The 20,622-nt window shown below is 47.8% G+C and overlaps 6 protein-coding genes across 6 annotated transcripts; 3 read left to right on the forward strand and 3 right to left on the reverse strand.

Annotated features, from left to right (window-relative positions):
- Positions 1 to 775: 775 nt before the first annotated feature.
- On the reverse strand, positions 776 to 2,219 carry hmgA (Homogentisate 1,2-dioxygenase; the record flags this gene model as incomplete). Its single annotated transcript, XM_031148323.1, has 2 exons — positions 776 to 2,102; positions 2,152 to 2,219. The coding sequence occupies 2 exons, from the start codon at positions 2,217 to 2,219 to the stop codon at positions 776 to 778; spliced, it is 1,395 nt and encodes a 464-aa protein (XP_031006988.1).
- A 5,288-nt stretch (positions 2,220 to 7,507) lies between these two features.
- On the forward strand, positions 7,508 to 8,443 carry LHYA1_G003352 (uncharacterized protein; the record flags this gene model as incomplete). Its single annotated transcript, XM_031148324.1, has 2 exons — positions 7,508 to 7,588; positions 7,709 to 8,443. 2 exons carry the CDS (start codon positions 7,508 to 7,510, stop codon positions 8,441 to 8,443), a joined length of 816 nt encoding a protein of 271 aa, XP_031006991.1.
- Positions 8,444 to 8,637: 194 nt separating this feature from the next.
- LHYA1_G003353 (uncharacterized protein) lies at positions 8,638 to 10,684 on the reverse strand (the record flags this gene model as incomplete). Its single annotated transcript, XM_031148325.1, has 2 exons — positions 8,638 to 10,262; positions 10,309 to 10,684. 2 exons carry the CDS (start codon positions 10,682 to 10,684, stop codon positions 8,638 to 8,640), a joined length of 2,001 nt encoding a protein of 666 aa, XP_031006990.1.
- A 2,282-nt stretch (positions 10,685 to 12,966) lies between these two features.
- LHYA1_G003354 (uncharacterized protein) lies at positions 12,967 to 14,457 on the forward strand (the record flags this gene model as incomplete). The annotated part of the gene is made up of 1 exon (XM_031148326.1): positions 12,967 to 14,457. One exon carries the CDS (start codon positions 12,967 to 12,969, stop codon positions 14,455 to 14,457), a length of 1,491 nt encoding a protein of 496 aa, XP_031006985.1.
- Positions 14,458 to 17,174: 2,717 nt separating this feature from the next.
- LHYA1_G003355 (uncharacterized protein) lies at positions 17,175 to 18,413 on the reverse strand (the record flags this gene model as incomplete). Its single annotated transcript, XM_031148327.1, has 2 exons — positions 17,175 to 18,029; positions 18,081 to 18,413. 2 exons carry the CDS (start codon positions 18,411 to 18,413, stop codon positions 17,175 to 17,177), a joined length of 1,188 nt encoding a protein of 395 aa, XP_031006984.1.
- A 549-nt stretch (positions 18,414 to 18,962) lies between these two features.
- On the forward strand, positions 18,963 to 19,257 carry LHYA1_G003356 (uncharacterized protein; the record flags this gene model as incomplete). Its single annotated transcript, XM_031148328.1, has 2 exons — positions 18,963 to 19,100; positions 19,174 to 19,257. 2 exons carry the CDS (start codon positions 18,963 to 18,965, stop codon positions 19,255 to 19,257), a joined length of 222 nt encoding a protein of 73 aa, XP_031006987.1.
- Between the last annotated feature and the right edge of the window lie 1,365 nt (positions 19,258 to 20,622).

Here is a 20,622-nt window from a genome sequence, read left to right on the forward strand (position 1 = left end):
TGCCATGACATTATCAGAGGACCTGAAAATGAATTGCCCCTACACCTTGCTTTTGCCTTCTCGCCAGCGCAAGTACCACTAATTTCAGTCACGTTTTGCTAATTGCCTCATTGAGAAAGAGACGCGCCAAAGTTGCTGTTTTGACTGGGTGTGAATAGCTGTCAAGTGGTTCTTTTCCTGCTGTCAAAATCAGTTTCGTTCATTCGTTGGTTTATTCGTTGCCATGATATGAAACAGCTGACGATTCATGGCCCGGGATTGATGAGTTCACGCAACCATCTAGTATTTCGCTCCAGACATGGTTCAGGATACGTAGGACATTTACTAGTGACTTTTGCCCTTTTCAAACCTTAATGAAAAGATGACAGCGAGATTGGCAAGGGTTTTAGGGAATCCATCACGATTGACAAATTGGACTGGTTCGTTTGAAAGATAGGTGAGAAGTATATATATTTCGTCAAGCGGTTCTTTAGGGAACGCGTGCGGCGTACCGCAAATTTCATGTTGAATATCCAAGTCTTTGATGATTTCAAGTGTATTTTTGTATATAAAACAATGGATTAGCTAAGCTGTTTCTCATTATTCCGATCATTGTGGGTGCAGTAAGCTCTGTTACCTAAATTTTTCTTAATCCCACGCAAATGTTGTAGCATGCCGCCAAGTTCCGACTCCAAAGTCAAATCATATTACCGTACCTCACTTCATGTATAGTGAGGAAGCTGTCCCTGATTCATCTCAGCCTACGCTCCATTCCCACTTACACTCTTCCCAATATCTAACCCCGCCGCGCCCCACCATCGTCACCATCTACCAAATTACTCACCCTCTTCACCCCCTCCGGAACCTTAAAATGCGCCGGCAACGGCGTCCAGCTCTCTTCATTATACCCCTCTTGCACCTTGTTACACTGCTTCAGCCCCCAATCCGTAACACCCACCATCAGACAACTCTCAAACATAAACGCCATGCTACCCTCTCCAACCTTCATCGGCTTGAGCTCTGCATTCGAAGCCTTGTCATGCGTACTAGAGTCAGGACCGTGAGCCGACATGATGTTGTGTAGACTCGCACCAGCAGGCCTGAAGCCACCACCTGACTTGGCGTCGTATTCGCCGCCGATCAGACCCATGAATTCGGACATGGTGTTGCGGTGGTACCAGGGAGGGCGGAAGGTGTCTTCGCCGACTAGCCAGCGGGGAGGAAAGATCACGAAGTCGGCGATGGAGGTGCCGACGTGGTCGGAGGGTGCGGAGAGGACGGTGAAAATACTTGGGTCGGGGTGGTCAAAGGATATGCTGCCGATTGTGTTGAAGCGCCCTAGGTCGTATTTGTATGGGTAGTAGAGACCATGCCAGGCTACGACGTCGAAGGGTGTGTGTGCTTGACTTGCAGCAAATAGATGACCGTTGAATTTGGAGATGATGTTGTATTCTCCACTGGTATCTTCGTCAAATGCAGCAACTGGCGCTTGGAAATCCCTCGCGTTGGCCAAGCAATTCGAACCAATAGGACCCAATTCTGGAAGTTGGAAATGGCCCTGGTATAATTCCAAGATATATCCTCTGACAGGACCAGCTGGAAGTTCTACTCGGTATCGAATACCTCTAGGAATAATGCAGATCTCGTTCGGTCTTACAAGAATCCGTCCCAATTCCGTCTGAATATCCAGCACCCCATGCTGCAACACAATCAAAAAGTCCCCATCAGCACTATAAAACGCATCATTCTTACTCATACTCTTCCCCGCAGCAAAAATAAAAATCCCGAGTCCCGCCTTCATCGTCGGATCACCAGCTCCCGCAACCAATTTTAAGCTATGCACCCAATCGACCGTCTCGTCCATATCGAACGGATCCCAGCGTAGCTGGTTAGGGACCTGGTGGATTTTGTCACCTTCTGGGTTTGTGTTGTATGTAGAGGCTTCACGGGGGATGAAGGGGGAGTGTGCGGCTGCTGGGAGGATCCGGTAGAGCCATGATTGCTGATTTTCGTGGCGGGGTGCTGTGAATGCTGTGCCGGACAGCTTCTCAGCGTAGAGGCCGTAGGGAGGTTTTTGGGGAGAGTTGGCCCCTATTGGGAGAGCTCCTGAGACGGCTTCTGACCTGAGAAATTGTCAGTGTGAGTTTCAGTTGGTATAATTTTAGAACTTACTCGTGGTAAGAATTGAAGCCATTCTGGTATTTGTACTTCTCGGGGGTAGTAAACGTTGTGACAGGCATGATCAGATGAAAGGAGATGGCAGTACTTAACAAGCTTCAAGAGAGATAAGACGGATGTTGGGAGAAAGAGCAAATAACTACTTAGCGTTGCTTATTCTATTTTCATGGCCTTATGTACTCGAGTAGGACAAACTGATGCTGGGGTGAGGTGAAGCTCATCATCCCCGCAAACGGCTTAAGCTTCACACACTGCCGAAGCTGGGGGAGGGACGGAACGAGGCCGCGGTGGGTTCCGCGACCATGCAGTGCCGGAAGCCGACATCAACTTCACCCTTCACTCTCCACTTCACTTCACTTCACTTCACTTCACTTCACTTCACTTCACTTCACTTCACTTCACTTCACTTCACTTCACTTCACCCATTTTCACTCTTTCTACTATTTTGACTCGTACTTGTATTATAAGCTTCCTGTCGTGGAAGTTCCGGCTTTGGTGCTGTGTCTGTATACCGAAGACCGATATCCGGATGCCGCTTTGTTGATTTTGCCACGCCACATCACCGGAATCTTTGAGCTGGTCGTTGGTAAGTACCCAACTTTGGGCTTATGTTCCGTGAGTGAAACCAATTCGGGTAGCGGCTTCCCTTCTTCTAGACAGCAGTTTTGGTGATGCCGTATCTGCAGGATGAGGACTCTGAAGGGAGTTGGAGCTGGAGCGATCTTTTGGAATGTTTTGGCAGTTGAAATTTGACCAGCCAGTGTTGGACCATGGTTCCAGATGGTCGGGGCAAGTGTTTTGAGTTTTCATCTCGCTCTTGGCATCAGCCATTTCCTTGGATAGGCTGGAGCAGCGCTCATACGTCTGCGCCAGTTGGCCTAGCCCTATGGCTGAGATATGTTCACGAAATAGAATGAGAGTTTATAGCCCGCTTAGGGTGTTGTGGACTTCCACTTCAAAACCCAAAGGCAGCTCACCTGTAAGAGGATTACCATGTTTGGTGGCAACGTGTAGCACGTAACACTTTCCCTATCGGTACTCGCTTGTCATTTGCTATGTACTGTACTATGAGAACTGATTTTCTTTTTATCATGAAACTTTCTATGACTATTTGTCACAGCTCATCGGCCCGTCACAGTTCAGGCATTCGCCTTCTTGAGGGAAAAGTGGTTTCTGCTCAACGAAGCAAGACCATTCAACCTTGCAGCTGTAGCTCTTGAACGTTGGATCTCTCGTTTCGGTCGAATTGGAGAGCTGTCTCGTGGTAAAGTGACCATTGGTTCGCCAGTTCTCTTTGAAGGCGATATTTCTTTTTCTTGTCTTTTGCCGACGAAGGCTCGTTTAGAAGATGGTTTAGTCGGGCGCCATCATACAATCATGCAATCATGGTGGTCATGTGTGAAGCTTATACATGGCTGTCATCAGGAATTGACGATGGCATCAAGGTCGCTGGCTGTGCTTATCGTCGATGTGGCCCTCGTGATTTAGACCCAGAGATATCTGGGGAGTCTTGTCCATCGGCATCTCATGCTTGTACTTGCACCCTATCTGTGTGACAGCATAACCCTCCTGAATCCACTTATCACAGTAGATCTTCTCTCTGCGAAGGTGAAGCCTCAGGGCCGCGCCATGGTCCTCCACCAATCTGGGGATCAAGGCCTGTACAAACAAGATCAAAGAGCAGAGCGCATCATGGTAACGTCAAATGCTTGGTGAGACCAATTGGCCTCCGCGGTTGAGTCTCCTTTGTTTTGCCTGTCTCGGCGCAAAAGTAGATGGCGACGTCTAATTTGAAGTCAGCTTTCTCTTTGGCGGGACGATGGTGGAGGGATGGAAAATATGCTGCATGCTGCCCACCCAAAGTCGAAAGGATTGGGCTTTTGTTGGGACATACCACTGAAGGAGACTTTGACATTGACGCGTTTTAAAACATGTACATAGATCACTGCCAGCCTGCCAGGTCTCGCCTCTGCGGAGGTTATATGACGAGAGTATGAGAGTCAATTCTAGGAGTCACAGTCAATTTCAGGCGGAACGAAATACTTGCTCAGAACTTACGAGAGGTGGAGGTACAAGCTCGTTAGCATTGAGCTTGACGTTTAGTAGTTGCTTGCCATAGTTGTTGATAATTGTGGTTGGTTCTGGTCGGCGTTCTTGTTGTGTGGGACAAAGAAAGGAAGAACGAAGAAGGTGCGCGTCGAGGAAGGAGATATCAGTCAAGCGAACTAGCACAACTCGCTCACCGAGTCAACCCCGGAGACTGCCAAAAGTCTAGCCCAAGGCATCCAAATATAGGTTACTCTGATATTCAAAGGCACTTTCTTTTTCAGTATCCCACCCATGCGAATACTCTCCATCCCCTCTCCTGAGAGTTACTCCTACTTCCAACAACACTACTTCTCGTACAGCACACTCGCAGCCAGTAACATCGCGCCTACTTTCAGCAAGACTCCCCATTGCTACCGCCCCCTCTCTGCATTCGACCAAACCTTCAACTACCGTACCAGCTTCGCATCATACCTTCTCGACTTCGATTCCAGAACGCCTCGCAGCAGCATACACATAGATAAACCGCGCAATAGAGGCAACAAATAGTCATGATTAGAAGAATCTAAGGAGTCCAGGTATCCACAATCTAGAAAGCAATGTATACCTCGTTGACTCGAATCAAAAGAACACCACGCAATCTCAGACAAACACAGCAACATCGCGGCAGAAGCAACAAACTAGGCTGTTCAGGTAAGTTTATCAGATGCAATGCCAGTTCGAGGAGCTCATCAGCCAGGCAGCGCGTTCCAGTAGTAGTCATGGTTCAGCGCGAATGTTCTAGAAAGGGCAAGTAGACAAATTCTAGACGCACAGCTGGAACAGCTCCGATTAGAGAGTAAAACAAAGACAATCATCGGTAAGTCTGAGCCAAACCTATTGTTTGTGGAGTCATTCTCCAATCCTGGTTTCACTGACTTCGCAGTCATCAGCAACTCCTCCAACAAACAAAGAATCGTCCGACAGGGCCATCGCTCCAGGATCTACTCTTTCATCGTAGGGGGTTCTCTATTTTCATATCGAAAACACAGTGCTGACGACTCAGAGATTCTTCTGCGTTTCTCAAGGCGCAGCTTTTGATAATCTCCTACCACGAAACCCTTCAGATTCCTGCTCCAACCCAGTTTCCACATAGTTGTACAATTACTATGGCACACCAGAAAGGTCATCCTTAGTTCGAGAACTAGCAAGACGGTCTGTCTATTTGGCTGCTTGTGGTTTAGGTGTCGACTGACAGCGGGACGTAGTTCATATTTGGCATAGTGGTGATCGAGAAATAGGAAAGCGAATAATATCTCAGATTCTCACCGACAAAATCATTTCTACGACAAAAAGGAGACTGTATCTCGAACGATCGTTTCACGTTGCTCATCCGCAATTCTCGTCACTTTTCTGGCTCCAAGAGTCTAACAGGTACAGAAAGGCCCACGAACAGCTAAAATCAACACTTGATATCCGAGAGGAGCCAGCCAACATGTCGCCAACGAATAGGAAACGCGTAGTGATTCGGCTTAAGGTCAATTCTTCGAAGCTCAAGTCTTCTTCAATGGCCACTGAACCGCAGGGAAAGCGACCCCGGAAATACTGCAAGGGTAAACGGCCTGCTATACCCAAAATATTCCACCCTCTTGGGGGTTCTTCTGAAAATGACTTCAAGATTGGACGGTTTCGATTTTATGTAAGTACTTGCCATTTCTCTTTCTTCTTTCAAATTACTGTCCTCCAACTTTGGGAGATCTTACTCCTGTTCACTTCTATTTGATCCTGAATCCTGATAGACGAAGAAGGTGCTAACTTGCTGACACAGCCTCGCATTATCCTCAAGTTGAGAAACCCAGCTACTCGTACTGTGGAGGTTGCAACCATTCGGGCACGTTGGATTCGTGTTCATCGATGAACCACCAACCTTGCGGAATCTTTAAAAATTGGTGATTACTACAATTTCGCTGTTGGTCTATCATCAACTAATTCGCGCTAATCAAGTCACCGGGATGCGCCATTCTCTACCGTCCAATACACCTTCCTGTCGAAAGCACTCATCAACGCATTGTCTCCCATTTCCTTCCACTACGAGTTCCTCTGCCGACATACCATCGACACAAAACGCTTCTCACCAGTGTCGTTCTTCACACTTGTGTTGAGCACATAAATAATGGCAACGAATCTTTATTGATGTGGATGATCTGCTTTCTGAGCGGATGCATGGACTTTGATGTATAATCTACTCTGAACTTGGTGTGGCAAACACTCTTCATGTTATTTTCTTTTGTATGGTTATGGCTAAGGTGTATTATGGATATGTAATCGGCGTCATGTCCTTTGATTTATGTACATGAGAAGCCGGTACGATGGCCCTTTTGGGGGTTTGGAATGTCATGGCGAATAAAGATAGAGTTTGGCTTGTTGCGATCGGTTTCATGTGGCTACGTTTGTCATTTGAAGACAGCACCCGAGTAGATTAGAAAAGACAATCTATATCTATTCAAATTCTTCTTGCCTAAAGTACGAAAAACTACGTGATAAGAAAATTTCCCATTTTCTACCCGCACTTGCAGGTTTCTAGAAATCTACCTACCATACCTAGTTAATACCGAATTGCATCTGACGTGCAGTATTAATCCATGGACGACCGTTTGAGAACCCGTAGATAGGTTACTTTTTCATCCCCAATTATTAAATAAACCGCTTATTCACACTCTAGACATAGAATCATAGAAGATGTAGTCATTTTGCGCAAGTGTTGCTTTTTTTGGGCGACCCCCTCCCCTTTTCCTCGAGAATGTATAGTTGTTCTAAGCGAGATTCGGAGTGCAGTGCAGTGCAGTTAACGTATTAATAAAATATTATAGCTTTTATATTAATTCTTTCTAATCTATATCTTGAGATAATCTGCTACTTTACCTTTGTTGGTATCACAGCGGTGATCACTTCTCACTACCTACCTAGGTTCTGGTTGAGGAAGCTGCGTCACTGAAATAGGGCTGAGGGCTCAGCAAAGGCAGCCCCACCTTTTAGCAGACCCCTGTAGAAGCTTTGCCTTTTTGAGCATGGCGCTGTGCAAGGGTAATGTTCCGATGTATTGTACCCTCACTCAAACACATTATTCGTTGGAAAACAGCAGCATGTTCGTCCGCTCGCCGAACCGCAAAGGGGGAGGGGGAGGGACCATTCACAATGAAACACGTTTTGTGCTCCTAATAACGTCACAATTATCTATCTTCTAATCCTTTGAGCTATTATATATCTACTCGACTGTTGTTTTAATGCTCCGCAGTACGCGTAACTTACATTATTTCCCTACGCAATGACAGATATTCATGCCAGCTTGAGCAGCATTTATGAGTCTGGGAAGTACTCCGACTTCACTATCCGCTGTGGTGATCGAGTATTTAACGTCCATCGAGCAATAATCTGTCCCAGGTCCTCCTTCTTCGCGGCGGCTTGTGATGGCCCATTTCAGGCAAGTGGGTGACTTTGTCAACCAGGCACGACTGACTGTTGTTAGGAATCTATTGATAAAGAGACCTCATTAGAAGAGGATGATCCCCATACGGTTGAGCGAATGCTAGCATACCTATACAATTCTGACTACTGTGATGGAGATGACTCTGGACCAGCAGCAGGAGTAGCCTCTCCAGAAAGCCTAGCATCTCCAGAAAGACCAACCGACGCTCTCGAAGACGAAGAACGATCCGATTCGACGTCACAATCTATACTGGAGGAACCAGATAATATTTCTGCCACAACTGATGTGCCATCATTGCTCAATAACGTTCTTGTTTACGCCATAGCAGAGAAATATGGCATTGCAGAACTAAAGGAATTGGCGAAATCGAAGTTCCAAGGTCAAGCCGGGAGCCTCTTGTCTGCGAGGGAGTTCCCCGAGATAATTCGGGAATTGTACAGATCTACGCCGTCCAGCGACCGTGGACTCCGCGATATTGTATCCCAAGTTTGTGCACAACACGGAAGGACAATTGTTGACAGCCCAGATTTGAGTGATATTATCTTGGAGGTTGGGGAGTTTGGCTTGGACCTTCTGCGGGAGGTCCTGAAGTACGAGAATGGTCGGGTAGAGGAGGCAGTCGCGAGAAATTCAGCCTTAGAGGGGGAGCTGGAGGAGAAGAAGGATGAAACTATCGAGCTCCAACGGAAATTACGCTCTGTCGGTAAAGTATTGAAAAATTCAGCAAAAGGTCTCGAAATGGGTAGAGGCTCTGAAAACATGTTTATGTTTTGAGAGGAATTCACCACATCAACTTATTGTGTAGCTTCTATCACTATCATGGACCATGACTCTGACCTGGGCGAATAGGAGATTCGTGCTTTGATTTCCACACACGTGGGTCGTAAGGCGCCAGTAGAAATGCTCGGGAGAACTTGCAATATTACCAATTTCCCTTATATCAACGTCCTATTCAAGTCTCCTCAGTGTCACAGCGCTGAACCTACCCCAGCATTGCTCGGCTGAAGAAAGATCTTTAGGACCGACCCTCGAGCAGTAATGTAAAAACAATTCAGATCGTCTAGGCCATGTGAGATTTCACCCTCGAGCGATTCTGCATTCACGATCGAAGATGCGTGTTGTTCTAGCACTTTCTCGGCTTCGCCGACTGCGAGCCATTCTAAGCTATAAGATAGATCGCTTGGATGACTATTAGGTGTGATCTGACTCGGACCTATCGAGTATTCGATCTGAACCTCGAGATGCCCTGCATCATATAGTGGTGATGCGTGGTTGACTTCAACGCCTTTTGACAATATCTGGCCTCGGAGAAGTGTGCAGCTCTCGACAGATATACTATCTGATGATAGTTCCCGGGGCGAAGGAAGAGTTTTTGGAGTAATATCATTCGAAGGTTGAATCAATACATCGTCTGTCCGCGCTGTAGGGCTACTCGGTGTTCTTTCCGAAGGCTTCGAGGGTGCCTTAGGATTCGACAAGATTTTATCTGTCTCTGAGCGATTTGGTATTTGAGGCTGTAAGACCACTCCCTCCTCAGCTTCTGGCAGCGCCGAGCTACTCAATGTCGACATTGACACAGATAGCGTGAGGAGTGTGCTCTCATGCGGGTCTGGATATACAGTCTTCTGCTGTCTCGATAGAAGTGTCGTGAGGCTATTTCTGATATGATGTGCCAATTCCGTGTTGAATCTTTGCTCCATTTCCTTAAGCCTCGGAGAAAAGGGTAACCGCCAACCAGGGTATAGTCTTCCGTGGGACCCTGGCGTGTGTATTTTCCCGTGCATTCGAATGAAAGCATTACAAAGAAAGCAGGCATCCTTGGTCGAACAAAAAGCTCGAGGCGGCAGTTTGAAAGCCTCGAGCTCGCAGTAGAAGAGCAGCTGGATCTCGGCGTGGATCTTGGCGTCCTTCAAGGTTTTTCGTGTCTGTTGGACAAACTGGTCATTTGCTTCAACCTCACTGACTTTTAATAACCGACAGACTTGGCCGACATTCCATTGCTGTTTATGCAGTGCGTTGATTCGCGAGACCGTGGAAGGAAGGGTCAGAGAAGATTGATTGGCCGGTCTTTTCTGGAATACATTCTGAGGTAGGCTGACAAGAACAATCGTCATCTGTCGGACCAAAGGGATTTTCTTCGCTGTGCGATAGAGGAATCTGGCAGCTTCCCGGTACCTTGCAACCTTACTGATAATATTCAAGAGATTCTTTCTCGATGTTGGACCCATAACTTGGTTCGGTATAGCGCTAAGCAGGTCTTGAAGTTCTCCTACTTGCCACAAGCGATTGACTCCTTCCACTAACTCCCCTAGCCGGACTGGCTTGCGATGTTTGGCCCATGCATCGACCAACTTAATCACTTCTTTAGCTCCTTCCACAAACAATCTAGAGCGTAGGAGCAGCTCGGTGTCTTGAACTGTCTCCTTTTCCCGCCGTCGGATAGCATCTACAGCGTCTTGGAGCAGTTCCTTAATGGGTTGCCTTGGGGTATTCCTGCTGTTGCGAATAAATCGCAGACGGCATAGAATGCGTACAGAGCACATAGAGATGATTTCAGTAAAGACTTGATCCTCGATAATTAGTGTGCCGTCTCCTTAGTTTGATTAGCAGTGAAAGAGTGTAAGACATGGGTCACCGACCATCTGATACCCGAGAAAGTAGTGTAAAGATTCTCTCGAAGCCTAACTTAAGGTTTTGTAGGACTCCCTCGCCATCGCCTGGCCTGGCTTTATTCACAGCAAGCAGGACGTTTAAGAACGCCGATTGGGGACCCTCCTGAACACAAACAGCAGGGATGTGCTCCGGACCATCTTTGAGATTCGAAAGAAATGCGAGCATGCCGGCCAAGCGTCGCTCTTGTAGAAGGGATAGCGTATAACCATTCTGATGAATCGGGAGACGGTCAATCGAATTGCGAGAGGGCGGATCAGGAACGGAATGCAGGAGATAGAGAAGGGCAATGTTCTCAGCGCAGGTGACTGCAGGTGAAGGAGGAGGAGGAGTACTCGGCGTCATTGAACTAGACTGTTCTAAGCAGCGCGAGGGATGTTGCTCCGTATCAGCGAGAAATGGGGAGAACGAAGGAATATTGTCGCTACCCCGCAACCCCGCAATCACAATCGCTACGAGTACTGTACGGCCCGGTCCGCTGCAGGAGAATTTTACGTGATAGCGCCAGCCAAGTGGGGAGAGGGAGAGATGTTATATGGAGCTCTACCTTATCACGTGCGTCAGCTTTCAACCCGACTTATCAGGTTACAGGAGCGACCTCCTTCCAACAGTTATACTCGTAAGTGCCGGCTAAAAAGTGGGGCTGACTCTTGAAAAGAGTGTGTTTTAAGAGAAAGCCGGTTTCGGGTACTACTATACTTCACTTGATCATGTCATGAAATAACGACGATGCATGTCACGAATTGGAAAATATACGGAGATCAGACAATGTAATCTTAATGGTAATAGAGTTGTATTGTGTGCAAAATTGAAATACTAGCCTGCAACAGGGGTTCATAATAGTGGTAGGCTAAGTTACAAGAAGACTGGATAATACATAGGCAGCACAAATTTGTGTTGTCAACGGTACTCGGCGAGAGATTCTTACCCTGACTTACCGTCTGGGTGCGTAGACATGAGATGGTCCCACCCGGACTTGAGTTCGCGAACGACTTGAGAGCCAGCTGTCATCAAGATCTCTGTTTCCAGTGACAGATTTTCCTTGACGTGATTTAGTTGGGGCCCTGAAGGTCGGGACCGTATCCTGGTGAGCTTTGACCGTAACTGGGGAGACCGGTGCGACACTCCCGTTGCCAAAACTCCAGGAATGGTAAAGATTCTTCAGTGTCGATAATGATTCTGGGAGTAGTTTGCCGCAGAGAGTAGCTTTCCGATTATAGCAATGGGTATATGGATGGGTGAGAAGGACAGATGTTCTGTCTGTCATTCGAGACCAAGGACTAGCTCCAGTCTTTTTGAATGCCGGGAAAGCATCGGCCCATATAATTCCATTATCGCTTTCCGCTCCAGCCGCAGTGCTTCTGAAATCATGCTCTCTGATAGACACAAACTCATTCTTTTCATCCTTCCTGTCGAGCCCTCGACCTCCATGGGTATAGATCGGTAGTGCAACAACGGACCTTGGGTGCTTCTGCACAACGATAAACTTCCTAAGTTTGGTATGAACCACGCCATACTCCGTCATTGTTTGACCCTGCTGTTGTGGTGTATCGGGCTGGTCGAAGTCATGCTGGTGGAATGGAATCGAGAACACAAGTCCCTCGTAATAATCAGCTGCCTCGTGAACTAATCCAAGTGACTTGTTTGCTGATCCATAGTTACTAGCCCCAAATGTACTCGCCCCGAAGTTGCTCTCCGGCCTCACCCATCGCGCTTTAGGCCCATAGGATGAGCCCATCGGAGGTAGTAGAGCGGAGTTTAGTGCCTCTGAATTTGTACGGGGACTTACATATTTCTGCACGGGGGCATCAATTTGAAGAGCACTGAAGCTGTTGTTGAAGATCGAGCTTTTTGTCGTTTGCTCTCGGGTTCGAGAAACAGAACCTTCTTTGACTTCATCTTGCTTCGAAGTTTGGGCTTTGATAAACCCCATTCTACCGTCTAGATCTTGGCGGGCCCTGTCTGGAGCCATCGTGGAATCGACCTATGAATTTTTAATGATTGTTTTTAGTGTTACTTTCCTGCTCCGTACGTATGGTACAGCTGATGCTGAGTGGCCTGGCGATAATGCGGGATCACTGTAGGTGTTGTGATACTACTTGCAGGTAGGAAGAGCGATATGCCGAATCACTACTGTCAGTTGTTGTCAAATAAAAGTAGTTGGAATGTGAGCAAGCTTCAAGAATTATAACGCGCCATTATATAGGCGCGTATAACAGCAGTGAGAAATCCTTCATTATGGCAAAACAGATAAAGGGGTTTCGCCCACCATACTGATTGTCTTTGTTGAAACAGCCCGAACAACCATTTGCGGTTCGTGTTCTGGGCAGTATTGAAAGACATACTGTCTCATCCGCATTAAAGCAACATAAAAAAGATTTGGCCTGAGACCTAATTTGGAAAATTCGACTTCTTTGTTATTTCAACAACAGAACAAATAAATCGCGCTCCTATTTAATCTGTGATTCATTTAGAATCTTGATAGATTTGAATGTCAACACTGCTCATCACGCCGAACTTTTTCATCCAGACGATCCCTTTTCAGACCACCGAGAAAGCCTGTAACCAGAGCTACTGGTGGTATCCCAAAGCCTTGAAGGAACAAAAAAGCTAGAATGCTTAGAATCATGACGGGCACTTTCTTCTGGCAGCTTGTGGGAATCGTTGGTGATGCGTTCAAATTGAATGGACCACCAGAAGATGACACCGAGCCCGGCGTCGCCAATGATGATCAAGCTTCAGGAAGCTTTCCAGCTTTAACCGAACAACAATCGTCAAGTCGAACGGCTGCGAGCGATAGTCAACACAGCAGATACACGCTGATCCCGGACGATACCCAAGCTGCTGTCGCTGCTACTTCCCTGAAGCCAGACCACGAAGACGTTGTCATGGGCGACCTTCAATCTTCACATACTCCACCTTTGACAGCACCTTATCTCCAAGTATTCAGTCATCCTGGAAGGGAAGGGGCGGAAGGTTCAGCGATGTCCCTCACAGATACCCTCATCTGGCAGTTGAACACTGTTTTTCGGTGCGAAAACAAGATTGCCAGGCTTCTGGCTGAGCTTAAGAAACGGGAAGCACAACAGGCAGAGCTGGAAACCATGCTCGATGATCTCCATCGCCAGCGCAATCAAGTACCAGATGGCGAAGACCCCACGGAACAGGTTCAGATGTTGGAATACGCACAAGACTTGGCTGGGGACCTGGAGAGCGAGAGGAACGAATTGCTCCATGACTTGCAACATACGGAGCACGAAATGAATAGCCCTAAGGCTGATATGTATCGTGACCTGAAAGAAGTCATGGGCAGATATAACCTTCTCGAAGACATATCTGGAAGAAGTGACTCTGGCCATGTCCCTTGGAACCAGGTTTTCAGACAGCAACAGCAGCAAAATGCACCTGCTGCACAGCCACCTACACCGACTACTAGTGAAGCTGCACGTTATGCCCAGGAAGACGCGAGAGAGGAGGCGCGCGATTTCAAGACAAAGAAGGAAATCGACCTCCAAGATGCGCGCGCAAAGATAGACAATTGGACCCATCACTACGATGACAAATACGGACAGTATCGCGCAATGGTTGATGAAGGAACAACTGATCTCGCCAAAACAGAATTCGATATCATTCTTTTAGGCCACCAACGAGAGGCAACGAGAGACCTGGTCGAGGCCGAGCAGGAGTACGATGCAGCACTGCAGCAGGCAAGAGCTCTCGGCGTGGTTTTTTGGGACCCAGATCAAGAGTCACAATTTCCCGATAATGCTGACGATGGGTATCGAATCTCCATGGAGCATGATATGGTTCAGCACGTTGATCGGGTTCGAATCGAGAGATGGATGGCAGAGAAAGAGGACCGACTGAATCATTCGACCGATTGCGACGATTGGGAGGCTAAAAGCATTGATATCTGTGATAGTATCAGCTTGGTAGCAGAAGGGAAGGACAGATCCCGAATTAATCGCTGGCAGGCGACGTGCGATGAACAGAGAGCTGAGCAGGAATCTCCTGAACCGCCTTTAGAAACTAGAGCCGTCGGTGTATATGACTGTGTACATAAATGTACACGGTCCAAGTACACCACACATAGTGGTTCTAGTTCGTGTACAATATGAAATGAAATGTATGTATAAGAATAATCTTAGGTTTTTTATGATGGTTTGTGATGTTTGCCCCCAAAAATAAGGCGAAAAGTGTTAATCGATGCTTCCCTACTTTCCAGACGTCATGCAACGTGACTGCGCATGGACTTTAAACAGTCAGTCCTTCCTCGGAGGAACTAGACAATAGCAGAAAACATAGCTAGGTACCTGGTTACTACAAGTCGGCGCTATCGAACAAGAACTCCAACTCTGACAATATTCTCTGCTTCTCAACCAATCCACTAGACCGATCATTGTACTCAGAACGGGATCCGTATGTCAAAAATTGCACATTCAGTGCGATTTATGGCCGTGCCTTAGAAGCAAGACCTTGTCCCCCCTCAAAGTACGAAAAGCATGGTTTTATCCCCTCCCCCGAAGTCCTGATATACCGAAGAGACGACAATCACCTGCTCAGCGCGATAACCCCGCCCAAACGAAAAAGAACTTACAGCCATATTCAAAAACACTGCATTTGCCCAAGAATATCTTAAGCTACGCTCTCAATCGGTTTCCGGCCAAAGTTCGCTCATAAAGAGCCACTCAAAAGCCACGTTACCCTGAGCCTTCTTCTTCTCCTCCCACACTGCATTACGCTGCCCAAGCCAAGCCCGCAAACCCTCCGGCAGACCAACATCCTCATCCTTCGCATCATCAACAGCCTTACCCTTGCCTTTACCACCCACACCCTGATCAACAGCCTTCCCCGCATCCAGACCCTCAACCTTCCGCATCAGCTCCCCCAACGCATTCCGCACCCTAGCCACAGCATCCGACATCACACCCTCACAATTCACAAACGCCTGACAGGCCTTGTACCCCAAGATGGACGCCCTCAAATAGTCACCCATATCAAGCGCAATATCAAACGCATCAGCGAACAGCATTCCAAGCCGGTAGTCCTTGATGGGGGGCTGTTCCAGCATGAGCGTGAGCGCACAGTTTACAAGCCACAGCGCCTTGCCCACATCCTTCTCGTGATGGACACGCATAGACCAATCCTCCAGCTTGTGATATCTCTCATCTGTCGCTTGGCGGTCTTCGGACCGCTGCATGCACCAGTCGCAGTAGCATGTGAAGCCGTACGTCCTCTTGATTAGATCGCGGTTGATGACGTTCGCGGGTGCGTAGGAGATGGTGATTTGTTCGTTGGCGGCGATGTCGCTGAGTGCGTACACAGTTATGGCGTTTAGGCTCTCGTTCCAGGCGTGATGCGCATTGTGGTGACAGGCATGATTGGCCCACGAGAGCAAGGGAAAGATGCCGAAATAATCGGCTTTCCGACGTCTGGCTCCCAACGGAATAGGAATTGCTGCGGTCTTGAACTTTCCGATGTAATGCGTCTTGAAGAATTTACCTGTGCTGAGACCATCTTGTTGGTATTCGGCAAAGGGGTGATAGTTGGAGAGGATCCCCCACGCTGCTTGATCGGTAGAGTTGTGCGACTCGATATGCTGTTTTACGAGTCTCTCGGCGGCGGCGGTGGAGGGCTTGAAGTAGAAAGAGGCGGGAGCGACAAAGAGGGGCTTCTCTATAAGGATCTGCGTGCCGGCTTTGATCCCATTCTTTGCGACGAGGCCTTTTCCCATGTTGTGTCGATGAACAAACATGTTGGGCAGGATCACTGGGGGTCCGGATGGCTCGGATTCAGATTCGGGTTCCATAATGTCTGATAGTTATGTGGTATTCTTCGGTCAGGTATTGAGGATAGTTTCGGTGCAGAGGAGGATGCCGAGGAATTATTTGTTGTTGAAGAGGGTATCCCTTTCATCGAGGAGATGCTGCGGCCAAGTGAATCAGTCTGACTCAAAGTCTGCGATAGTTCTCCGCTATACAGCTGCACTTCAGCCAGCCAAGGTGTAACTTCTGACACAAAGATGGAACTGCTCTGAAGTCCTGGGTGTCTCTCCAGCTTCCAGGTATAGGTATACTTAAGTTGATCTGGATCTGGTCTGCAGTATGAAGGGGACGAATAATCTTTGTCGTCGCGAGCCAGCTGCGAACAATGCTTGTATAACACAAATTCTGACGGGCTTGGGTGAATGTCAAAGAGAAGACACCAGCCATCTAGGGCAAGTGTAGGCAAGTCACTTTTGAATTGTGACATGGAATTAGATAAAAGGACACCGTTGGGCAAGAAAGTTTTGCGCCTCGAGCTAATATATGAAGAGATACAAGGGGCTGCAAATAGTTTTGAACGCAGCAAATACAATTAATTCAACACGCAATCATACTCGGCTTAGAGATTATTCTGAATAAAAAGAATTTATAGATCTGGATCAAACGGGGTCGTACAACACTGTGAGTATATTACACTTTCTAGGGAACACTCGCATAATTACTCCGTATTGCTGAGTACCCCTATATCACAACGCAGCGTTTCATAAGAATCTGACAACCCAAAGTGGCACATATAAAGCAGTACAGTGCACAATGACACTAGTCCTACATATCACGGAAGCATGAAACAGGCGCAGCAATATAAAGAAAAGAGATGAAGAACAAAAACATCGTTAGTTGTCCACTACCTCTACTTTCGGCATACAGCCCAAACAACTCCATATTACGCCAGGCTCCAACGCCAGTTTTCCTACCATTATGGCCAAATCATTCAGTCATATCATATCGATGTATCAAGCCCAAGAACACATCGTAGGTATCATATCGTAAGTTCCCAGCCCAAATTTCACTCATCTCAAAACGCCGGCACTCCTTGCACTCTCCCCAACCCTAACATCTTCCTCGCCCTCCTTCTCTCGCTCTCTTCCCCTCCCTACCCCACTGACCTCCCTATCCCTAACGCTCGCCGTAGTAGATACGCTTTCACTTCTCGTCCTACTGGCATCACTAGGTCTTCTCGCCCTAAGTGTACGTTCTAAGTCCCGGATTCGTCGCTTCAAAGCCTCGTTTTCGCGCTTGACGGCATCGAGCTCATGTCGGTGGTAAGCCGTCTCCTCGTATCGTCCTGTTGTCTGAACACTCGTGACAGAATCTGAACGATGTCTATGTCCGTATCCATGTCCTTCTCCACCTGCAGGATTGCCTACTAACCCTGCTAGATTCCCCGAAGACGGTTCGCGGTATTGGGGCAAGCTGGGCCGCTGTCCGTAGAAGTAGGAGAAATGATCGGGGTTTTGGTAGCTTGATTGTGCAGAGTTTATGGGGGCGGGACTGGAAGCACCGCTGCGTCGAGAACCAGTCATGGAGTTTTGGCGAGAGAGGGATTGCGATTGAGGGATTGAGTCGTGGCGGGGAATGTTGCCCCGGGTTCGGTCTGCGGTTGAGGATTGGAGACTACCTGCTATGCCACCGACGGTACTGACGCTGGTAGCTGTACCTGTCGTAATGCTGCGTGTACTTGTACTAGAGGAGGAACGGTGGTGTCGGCGCTGTGAGGGTGTGGGATGGCTTGGGCCGGAGAGGAGATGGTTTGCGTTGTGATCTGCGGAATCTGGGAGGCCGGTCGAAGTGGAAGAGGCGTTGGAGACGACGGAGGCATTTTGGGCTGCTCGAAGCGTAGTAAGTTCGCGGGTTAGTCGATTAACCTGTTTGTGTAACTTAGCATTCCGTGATACATCGATGGATGGAGCACTTACGACTGCCTCCTGCTCCTTTTCTAGCTGCAGATGCAAATCTGCGGCAGTCAAAGGACGAGGGTGTCTTAATGGCCCAGGTCCTATTCCTACGCCTGTGTTGTCGGCAGCGATTCCTCCTGCTGATCCGCCAGTTGTTGGCATATTCGGCGAGGCCGAGGGAGGAGATGTATGGTTGACGGCATTTTGATTCGAAGGGAGGATATTAAGAGAACTCGGAGCAATAGCTGGAGGAGCCAATTGTTGAGAAGCTCTTCTCGATGCGCTGGTGGAGGTGAGACGTGGGGAAGAAAGGGGTCTTGGAGATGGAGGAACAGAATTGAGGTCCGGAGCCATTTTGTCGTTCTCGAATCGACTTTTGTTCAAAGGAAGGGAACAAAAGAACGTGAGGAATACTGCTTCCTTCAAGATATGTTACGGGGAGAGAATTTTAACAGATTGGGAAGATTCCGTTGGTACATACAGTAAAAGCATCGAGTAGCAAGGGGTCATCAATTTCGAAGGATGCTGTGTTTCATTGGTCGAATCACGTGTGCTGGTAGCCTTGTAACAAGGCTACAGGGGGGCGATTTTAGCTATCCTGCCATGCCATGACGTAGGACTCTTATGGTGGGGTTACTTAAAACAACATCCTTCTTGACAAGATGTGGCCTTGTTTCCAATAAGCAATTTTATCTTGAATCCATTTCAAAAATACCCTGAAAAAGTAAGTCTCAAATTCGACTTCACATTCTTGATTTCTCATTGCCCTCCTCCCTCGTTACCACAAAAAGCCCGCTTTTGGCTCTTGCCCCTCATTCCTCCCCAACGGAGTCAAAACATTCAAATTCTGTTCTAATACTAATCCCCAAACAGAACTTCAAATCACCTCAACCATCAATCAAAATGTCAGCACCAAACGAAGGTCGTCAATCGCCACCCCCAGAGGAGCAATCCGGCAAGCAGCAGCAAGATACACCTGCCACCGGCCAGGGAGTCAACAAGGACAGCAACAACAAGGATGATAGCAAGTCTCAACTCGAGGTAATTTCTCCGTAGTCCTTTTACATCATTGATATCATTGATAAAGAGAGCCTGCTGATATGTTGACGGAAAGGGACTCTCTTCCAACCCCAAGGGACCTCTCGATGACCATGTAGCGGAGACGGCGAAGAAGACGGTGAACACGGAGAAGAATTAGATATGGGCTATCAAGTAAGAGATGTTAAGGAACGGTTATGGGGGACATTCCGTTTGCATATGGTCAACGCATGGGCAGTCAGACATTCAAGAACCCTGATGAGTAGAAAAATTACGAAAGCATAAATGAAAAGTCTCATTACATTTCAGTGATTTCACATAGCCACATTGTAGATGTTGCACACCATAAAGAAGATTGAAAATCGTGAATTGTTACTTGATACAATCCTTGGCTGGTCACCCCATCATGTTCTGACCTAAACGTATCGCTCGCTAGCACTATGAAAACTTTCCATAAACCCATAAACCTTGTACCGCGTGAAACATAAAAAGTAAAATCACTTCTTAAGTAGTCTTCTCAGGCTCAAGAGGAGCAACCTTTGTGGAATCAACGACGCTGGTACCTTCCGTAGCGGTGGCATGAGCATCAGCAGGGGTAGCTAAATTCTGTGGTTAACGGTGCTTCTGAAGAAGTATAAGCTGAATCACACATACCTGTCTTTTCCGATCCACCAGCCTCCTGCTTCTTCAAATCCGCAAGGCGCCGAGCCTCGGCATGAATATCCTGGACCTGGCGAGAAGTCTGGGTGTAGAAGTTGGCGAGCTTCTTACCAGTTGGCGTTCCGACAGCCTTCTCATAGTAAGAAGTCAAGCCAGAGAGCAGAGAGTTCGTCTTCTCAGTAACGCCATATGACTGGTCGACCGACTTCGCCTTGTCGGTGGCATGGTACTTGGAATCAAGGTTCTGGAGAGTCGACAAGAAGCGGTTGCTGACGCCGTGCTTCTGGTCGAGGTCGATAGCGCGCTGAACAGCTACGTCGCCAATAGCATAGCCATGTGCGAGATATTCGGCAACGATGCGGCTGCGAGGTTTCTCTTCTTGGGTAATATCGTCGCTGTCGCGGGTCTCGTTAGAGGTGTAGTGGGTTCCGTCATCCTCTGATGAGCCTGAAGCACTGGAGACTTTGACTTGAGTTGCTCCAAGTTGTGTGTTATCGAGAAGAAGTGCGGTCTTCGCTGCGGTTTCCTTCTCGAAGGTTACGGTCGCGCTCTGGGTTTCGCCGGAGGAGGTAATCTTGAGATCTGTGATTTTGCCGCTGAAATTTGAGTTAGAATGCGTCTCAATGAGGGGTATCGCCCGTTGCCTACCAGAAAGAGAAGAAGTCCTTGACTTCCTTCTCACCAGTTGCGGAACTGATGTTCGTGACGTTGACGGTGCTTGCAGACATGATTGTATGATTTCTTAGTATTTGTGAGAAATTATTGTTTGGTAGAATAGAAGGCGTGCTTTGCGTTTTGTACTTGTGTTTCGATGGTGTTGTGTCAAGGCAGCGTAAACAGCAAGGGCGGGGCAGTGGCGAAGGCT

The sequence above is a fragment of the Lachnellula hyalina genome (assembly GCF_007821495.1).
Source record: "Lachnellula hyalina strain CBS 185.66 chromosome Unknown contig00035, whole genome shotgun sequence".
NCBI classification, from domain to species: domain Eukaryota; kingdom Fungi; phylum Ascomycota; class Leotiomycetes; order Helotiales; family Lachnaceae; genus Lachnellula; species Lachnellula hyalina.